The sequence below is a fragment of the Lepus europaeus genome, unplaced genomic scaffold (assembly GCF_033115175.1).
Source record: "Lepus europaeus isolate LE1 unplaced genomic scaffold, mLepTim1.pri SCAFFOLD_519, whole genome shotgun sequence".
Classification (NCBI taxonomy): domain Eukaryota; kingdom Metazoa; phylum Chordata; class Mammalia; order Lagomorpha; family Leporidae; genus Lepus; species Lepus europaeus.
This window is the reverse complement of record NW_026909395.1, coordinates 1-8,737: the sequence shown is the minus strand read 5'-3', so window position 1 is coordinate 8,737 and position 8,737 is coordinate 1. Positions and strand designations below refer to the sequence as shown.

Here is an 8,737-nt window from a genome sequence, read left to right as displayed (position 1 = left end):
ATTATCTTACAGGTGAAGAGCCAGGTCTGCAGGGGAGGTAAAGAAGGGCGCCCGAATCAAGTGCCCTACATCTTTGTGTGGGAGGACCTGGCGAAAAACCCCCCAGACTGGGTAAAACCTTTCCTCCTTTCCAACAGGGCGGTGGCAGAGCTCGATCCTACTATACCCACCACCACCCTGAGGATGAAGCCCAGTTCTGAGTTGTCAGCAGTTGCCCTGGGGGTGGCGTTGAGCCCCACACCCACTCCGATCCTACCCGTAACACCCCTAGTATCGGAAATCGCAGACCAGGGCAAATATCCTACCTTAACCCTCTATCCATTACAGGAATTGGACACCCTCAAACCTGAAAAACCCTTAACTCCTCCAGGCAGGCAGGAAGATCTTTTTAATATTCCACCACCTTATTCCCCCCGCCTCCTTAGGAGGGCACCTTATATCCCCCGTTTCCCAAAAAGGCCCGCAGTGCCCTTTTTGGAAACCAGAAGAGAAATGGAAGAGAAAGAATCCGATGAAATAGAGGAGGAAGGACCCCCGGCCCGTTCTAGCTGGCCGTCCTCCTCCTCCATATAACTGGGATCACAAGCCCTGACAGGACTTGCAGGGCCTGTTTTACTAACATTAATTTTACTACACTTAAATGGAACTCTGTAAAAGACTCAGTCTCTACTGCCAGACTCCCCTGAGGAGTTTAGCTGAAGGGGTTAAAGTTATTTAGTTAAAAAAAAAAAGGGGGGGAAGTTTAAGTTGGGTTAAAAAAAGAGGAACTAACTAGGATCCTGGCCACCACAGTTAACAGGAAGCAGAGTAAGGGAGAATCAGGATAGGCAGGGACCCCGGAGACTAACAAAAGCACAAAAAAGTGCCCAAAAGGACAAGTCTGCCTAAGATCCGACCAACAATAGGAACCCAGTGGTGTATGACTGCCACACGAGACTGAACTAACTAAAACGGCCCCTGCAAGACGGCGAGAGAAGACGACAGCAGCGGAGTGGTGAGACCGGGCGACATCGGCCCCTCCCTCACTGGGACACATGTGGTCTGAATAGTGCTGGGGATACAGGCCCTGCCCAGGTTTCCGTGGATAATGCTCCATCACCTCCTGCAGTGTCCGGGACGGGCCCACGTGAGCCGACATATCCCCCTAGCTTCCGGAGTACAATGGGGACAACAGTGGGAGGCGGCCGAACGAGGTCAGTGGTCTGGGTTTCCACCTTCAACCCCCCCCCCGAGGACTCTGCTCGGCAGGCAGGGCTGATCGCTATGGACCATGCACTCCGTGCAGCTAAGAAAAAGGAGCAGGTGGCAATGCACAAGAACAGCAGGTACGCTCTCGCCACTATCCACGGGGAACTCAAAATGGACAGAGGCTTCATCGACCAGGAAGAAAAATTGCGCCAATGTTTCCCTGATTTGGACTACCAAAGGTACTGGGGTCAGACACCGGGCCGGCCTTCGTCTCCAGGGTAAGTCAGATGGTGGCACAGGTGTTGGAAATAGAAAGTTGCAGTGTGTTTATAGGGTAAGTCAGGTGGTGGTAGAGAGTACTGGGGATATAGTTAGGTAAAACGTATGATTAATGGTGGAGACTGGCACTGGAGACTGGGTCAAATTGCTGCTACACAATTTTTATATAACACTACATTTTTATACTGCCACCCTTCTGCAACTTTCCCTACCCTGCTGACTTGCTTTTGTACCTTGTAGCTGACATATGAGCACATAGGGAAGTAGCTGGCTGCCGTGTACCAGTCCAAGTGCCCTGTGCTCCCACACTCATTCCAGGCTGGAACATCGTCTACACTCGTAAGCATCTGACCGAGACTCCTGAGCCGCGCTGAAGTACTGACCACGCCAACAGCAATAAAAGTGGACGGGATTGCCGCCTGGGTTCACGTTAGGAGGGCAGCAGCTGAACAGAGTCAAGGGACCGGCAGTCCTGCCGACAAGCCAACACCGGAATGGAGGCGACAACGCACTCAAGACCCCCCCAAGATAAGCTCCTTCTACTCTTGGTACTCTCTTTTAGCGTAGTAGCAGTAAGATCAAGCCCCCATATCCCTCATCAAATTACTTGGCAAATTATCAATTTAAGAACCGGAGCAACTGTCAACAGCTCCACTGCTTTTGATGTTCTTAGTAATTTCTTTCCAGATATGTATTTTGACCTCTGTCAACTTTTTGATGCTGAGGGTGTATGTGTGGGGAAAGGAGGGACCTATGTTTGTCCCGGGGGAAAGAATGGAAAACCTCTCCCAGGTTGCGGGGGCCCCGAGGTGGGGTACTGTGGAGCATGGGGATGTGAAACCACTGGAAGCGCATACTGGAACCCCTCCTCTTCATGGGACATGATTACTATCAGGGCGGCTCCAGGTATAACGTTTAGCGAATGTGGGGGAAGGGACTGTAGTACTTGTTTGGATGGGACGTTGGGTAGGTGCCACCTCCAGATCCTTCGCTTCACAGATAAGGGAAAACAGGACAAATGGGTGGGGCCTAAATCATGGGGCATCTACTTGCATAGACCGGCTAAAGATCCCTTTGCTCTATTCGCCTTGAGCCGGACGGTTACTGTCGCATCCGTATCAATTGGGCCAAATAAACTATTAACAAAACAAAAAAGGCCACCCGCTGTACCTTTTAAAAAGGAAAAATCCCGTGGGCTAGTGCTTGTTAGGAATCGGCCCACTCAGACGCCTGCCGACAACCGGTCCAGTCTGACTCCCTTGACACCCGCCTTTTCAAGTAAGCCTGTGGTAACCATGCCTCCTCTGCCCGGTTCTGCGTCTACCCCTTTACCCGGGGCAGAGAATAGGCTCCTCAGCCTAATAGATGGGGCCTACCATGCACTAAATAGTTCTGACCCCAATAGAACCCAGGATTGCTGGATGTGCCTTGCCTCACCTCCCCCTTATTATGAGGGAGTGGCCGTCATTGGAAATTGGACCAACCATACTACTGTCCCTCCCCGGTGCTCTAGTTTGCCATCCCACCGGCTGACTCTTACAGAAGTAACAGGACGGGGGCTTTGTGTAGGCTCCGTTCCCCCTCGATACCAGGGCCTCTGTAACAAAACCATGACCCTCAAACCAGGCGCCTATTATTTAACAGGGCCAGATGGGTTATATTGGGCATGTAATACTGGTCTGACCCCCTGCTTAGCAGGACAAGCTCATAATCAAACTCATGAATGGTGCGTCATGGTTGAAATATGGCCTTGGGTTACGTTGCATAGCTCTGAAGAAGTCTACCAACACTATGAGGAAAATCTCCGGTTCCGTAGGGAACCCGTATCCATAACGCTAGCTCTTATATTAGGAGGACTCACAGTTGGGGGTATTGGGGCAGTCATAGGTACTGGAGTTATTGCTCTACAAAAGACAAATCAATTTCACCTGCTACAGCAAGCTATGCATTCAGATTTACGAGCCTTAGAAGAATCTGTTAGTGCCTTGGAAAAATCCTTAACTTCACTTTCTGAGGTAGTATTACAGAATAGAAGGGGGCTGGATTTGGTATTTCTAAAGGAGGGGGGACTTTGCGCAGCCTTAAAGGAAGAGTGTTGTTTCTATGTGGATCACACTGGAGTGGTCAGAGATAATATGGCAAAATTAAGGGAAAGACTAAAACAGCGGGAGAGCTATTTTAAGACAGGACAGTCATGGTTCCAGGGCTGGTTTAATTCATCCCCTTGGCTCACAACTTTAATCTCCTCTATCGCAGGACCCTTGGTAATATTACTCTTAATTTTAACCATTGGACCCTGCATAATAAATAGGCTTATTCAGTTTGTTAACGATAGGTTGTCTGTCACCCACGCCTTGATCCTAACTCAACAATACCAAAGTTTACTTTAAAATGCAGTTATCCCTTAAATTTTAAGATTAAAATTTGACAAAAAGAAAAGGGGGGAATGAAAGCATTGGGGGAATAAAAGAATTAGGCGGGCTGGGTTTAACATGGAGGTTGCTGGAGCTAACTGCATATTGTTTTGCTTCTGTGCAAAATGCTTTGGCTTGCAAAATGCTGTTATGAGATAATTGAACTTCAGCTAAACTTGTGGCATGTGATAATTGTTTTAGGTTTTAAAAACCACAAAAACAGAAGTTAATCGGAAATGTACCCAATCGATGTCATGATGACCCCATATTTGTGCTTGCTCAAGTACCTTGTGATCTGTACCCTGGAAAAACCCTTTACCTTGTGATGTATTTGTCATGCTGTGGTTTATCTTGTGATCTTTTGTAATGCTGTGGAGATATGCTAATGTTGTGGTTTTAAGCCTTAAATACTTTGAGCGGTTGATGATCGGGGCCTCTCTTCTCGCACTGCACCAGAGGGTGCTGTTGTTCTTAGAGTTGGCCCATCTGCGCAGATGTAATAAACTTCCTCTTGTTCTTTGCATCGATTGGAATGGAATTCGTGTTTCTGGGGTCGGTAGAAGTGTGAGACACCTTTCGGGGGTCTTACAACACTCTAATACAATATATTAAGGATAAAAAAGTAGGGGCCAGTTGGCGCCATGGCACAGTAGGTTAATGCTCCATTTGCTCTTTTTTTTTACAGGCAGAGTTAGACAGTGAGAGAGAGAAACTTTAATATTTTTTAAGAACTTGATCAGAAGCTTGTTATCTACCTGCTGGATTTTGCCACAAACAAGGCAAAGAGGTGAATATAAGAATTTCATGGAGCTCCTGCTGCTACTTCTTCTCCTGACCTATTGAGAATGGGCATGGATGCTGTGATACAGTTGAAGAGAACTTCAGTGGGAATGTAATGGGGATGATGATTCTTGGTTCACAGTCATTACTCATTTTCTCGATGGACAGGGTATTAAATGTACTATTCAAATTCTTGTATCATCTTAGATGCTGCAACTGCCTATCAGTTACTTTATTCTGCAAATTAAGAGACATAAACTTTGAGATTTCCACCATAAGTACCTCAACCACAGACCAAAGAAGCAAATTTTGTGTGCCCTAAATGCTTAGGTCTTAGGGTCACACCAATTTAAATAGAAAATGGATTGCAGAGATCAAAAACATAGAATGCCATCATGAAGTAGTAGGTCCTAATATCTGCTCACAAGAATTATTGTTCCTGTAATAGTGATCACTTGTCAGCAGGACATTCTACAATTTGAGACGTGGATTCCATAGCGATCTGCATTGAACAGAGAAAGTGGAAAGGCCACACTCAGTTGTTGACTGATCATTTTGCAACTCACTTCCTCTCCTGTATTATAATCACACCTTCCATGTAATGACTGGAGTTCTTAATTTTCGGTACCTAGTCAGTAAGAGGAGTTCTAACAATTGATTTGTACTGAATGCAGAAGAATGGATGACATAGCCCTATAGCAAAAAATAAAGAGCACAATGACAAGAGATAGAATTCACTAATTAAGGATTCCCTTAGGATTAAGGGATTACTAATTACTATTGAAGATACATCGTTATGCACCTCAGGTGTCTGAACTTGTTGAGCTCTCTATTCCTTAAATACATTCTTTAGAAACACAGATGAGATTAACATCACCTTCACCAACAATCTACTGAAGACCTGCCCCCTGCATTAACCATCAATATTATTAATTGTTTACATGATGCAGATATTTCCATGCATTTACAGCCATATCCATCTATCCATATCTATCTATCTATATAATGTTATCAGAAAGGAAGTCACATTTTATGTAGCCTGGAATTTGAAATATTAGTGTGTTAGCATCACACAAAAGAAGTGAAATAATTAAATATACACATTTCAAAATGATTAAGAATCATAAATTTCCTAAAATGTGTATTATATATGAGTATAATTAACTTGCCATATTATTCATCCATTGAAAGTGTAAAGCTCTGGGGATTTTAAAAATGTGCAACCATAATGAATGCCATGTTTAGAACATTTTTACTATCTCAAAAAGAAATTCAGTGCCCTGACTCACAGCCGTGACAGGGAGATGGCAACAGTTGGCCAGTGGCTCTTCTGTACACATGTGATCCAGAGATTCTAGAAGAAGAAAAAATCCAAGGTCCTCACCTTCTTTGAGTCTGCCTGCAAGAATTGACAAGGAGATGGGCACCCACTTGAGACTGTGAGTGAGGCACTCCCAGCCTCCTAATATACCACAGGCTCTGGGGCTCAAGCCACTTAGGCTGAGCTCCAACAGACAGTGGACTCAGGGAAAAGTTTGCCTCTCTGTGGACTGGACAGGTCGGGGGGTGGAGCGGACTCGCTGCACCCCCCGCAACTACAGGATCCTTGTGTGCTGAGGCTGTGAGGACACTCTGGCTCCATGAGAGGGTACAGCATGTATCTGGGCCTCTGAGAAATCACTGTGTGTGTCTCCACACACTCAGATCTATGTGGTGACCTGGGGCAGGTCTCTGCAGTGGGACCTGTGCTTGGAGTGAGGGCTGTGCAGATCATTTCTGTGGTTCATACATGGATGCAGATGAGTGTTGTGCCCACTGGGGGCTAACACCTGAGCATTGATTAACTTGGAGGAGAGCAGATGAGGCTGTGATCACAGCAAAAGAGGTGACCATTCACTCCCTTCTATTAACAAGAGGAAATCTACCTCACCCAAGATGGAACTTACCCTGGATATTTGCACCATGCTAGGGAATTGACTACAGCTCTCTAATCACACTCAGCACACACCTCTGGGCATTCACTGAAAGTGCAAGCATTCCACTAAGCCACAAAGCATTCTTCAAAGATAAAACCCATCAGAGGAAAAAACCAAGTATAGCCACAAATGCCTAAAAATATATGCAGAAATTCAATTCAAGAAACAAGAATAAGGAACACATCATGACACTCCCAACAAAAAGAACAAAACAACACATCAATATTTTTTGAGGTCACACTGTTTTTATTTTCTTCCTCAATGAAAATAATTTTTGAAACTTTAATGTTTACATTAAATTTATAGACTATCTGCAACATATATACTAAAATGTAAAAGTGAAGATCTTGATGAGATACTAGAAAAGGGATTCAAAAAATTAATCATAGGATTACTCAAAAGCAATCAGAAGCAAATCCATGAATTAAAGAAAGCCATACATTAAATGAAAGAAAAATTTTCCCATGAATTTGGGATTTTAAAATAATAATCAAAATGAAATATTAGAAATGAAAAATTCAATAGATCAAATAAAAATCCAGTAGAAACACTTAATAACAGACTTGTAAGGCAGAAGAAAGAATATTAAGCTAGAACACATATCTTAAAAGAAGAAGGAGAAGGAGAAGGACAAATAGAAAATGTCATGCCAAAAGAAGAAGAAATTAGAAAACTTAAGAACAGTGCTGGAGATTTATGTGATACTATTAAACAACCCAACATATAGTTCTTAGGAGTTCCTGAATGTGTGGAAACAGAGAATGACTATAAGGCATATTTAGTGTAATGTTTACAGAAAATTTCCACAATTTGGAAAAAGAATTGGATGTCCAAATAGAGGAAGCACATAAAACTTCCGACATGACTAGAAAATATCTTCACCATGACATATTGTGCTTAAACTCTCCACAGTAAAACAAAAAAAAAGATTCTAAAATGTGTATGAGATAAATGACAGATTACTTTCAGGGGATCTCCAATTAGACTTACAACTGACTTCTTATCAGAAACCCTACAGGATAAGAGATTCTAAGCTTTAAGGAAAAAAAAACCTGAAACCTCAAATACTGTACCTTGAAAAGATCTCATTTATGAATGAAGGTGAAATAAAGACCTTGTCTATTAAACAGAAATTGAAAAAAAAAAACTGACACCACTTGTCCAGCTTTATAAAGGATGCTTAAGGATGTGCTGCACACAGAAATACAGAAACAGGGTCATCAATATGATAAGAAAGTGAAGACATAAAATCTAGTAAAAGTACAAAGGAAATCCAAAATAATCAATAGGAATATTTATGGAAAAATGGCAGGGCTCAGTTGTTACTTATCAATAGTCATCTTGAATGTAAATGGCCTCAGCTCTCCAGTTAAAAGATACGGACTGGCTGGATGGATTGAAAAACAAGACCCATCTATTTGCTGCATACAAGAAACACATCTTACCAACCAAGATACTTGTGGACTGAAACAGAAAGGATGGAAAAAGTTATTCTATACTAATGGAAACCAAAAAAGAGCTGGTGTAGCTCTCCTAATATCAGACAAAATAGAGTTTAACACAAAACCTGTAAAAAGAGACAGAGAAGTGCATGTGTAACAATTAAGAGATCAATTAAACAGGGAGATGTCATAATAATAAGTGAATATGCACCCAATTACAGGGCATCAGGATATTTAAATGAAATGTTAAGGGATCTAAGTAGAGATTTAGATTCCAATTCAATAGTAATGAGGGACATCAACACTCCTCTTTTAGAAACGGACAAATCACCAGACAAAAAATCAGCAAGGATACAACAAAATTTATCAATATTGTAGACCAAATGGACCTAAAAGATATCTACAGAGCTTTTCATCTCACAGTAGCAGAGCACACATTCTTCTCACTAGTGCATGGAACTTTCTCTAGCATAGAGTATAGGCTACACAGTACTGCAAGTCTCAGCAAATTAAAAAAAAATCATTGAAATCCTACCATGCATCTTCCCTGGCCACAGTGGAATAAACCTGGAAATCAACAATTCAAGAATCTCAAGGACATATGCAGACAAATGGAGACTGAACAACATGCTTCTGAATGAACAGTAGGTCATAGAAG

The 8,737-nt window shown here is 42.9% G+C and overlaps 1 protein-coding gene across 1 annotated transcript; it reads left to right on the top strand.

Moving 5' to 3' along the window:
* The first annotated feature begins 1,961 nt into the window (after nt 1–1,961).
* Nucleotides 1,962–7,364, top strand: LOC133755491 (MLV-related proviral Env polyprotein-like). Its single transcript, XM_062185602.1, has 2 exons — nt 1,962–3,846; nt 7,267–7,364. The coding sequence occupies exons 1-2, from the start codon at nt 1,962–1,964 to the stop codon at nt 7,362–7,364; spliced, it is 1,983 nt and encodes a 660-aa protein (XP_062041586.1).
* Nucleotides 7,365–8,737: the final 1,373 nt, after the last annotated feature.

What these genes read in the sequence shown, in the direction of transcription:
- LOC133755491 (XM_062185602.1), top strand. Translation starts at nt 1,962, where the DNA reads ATGGAGGCGACAACGCACTCAAGACCCCCCCAAGATAAGCTCCTTCTA. An exon ending in CCTAACTCAACAATACCAAA is followed by an intron (nt 3,847 to 7,266) that starts GTTTACTTTAAA and finishes GAGAAGGAGAAG; the next exon opens with GACAAATAGAAAATGTCATG.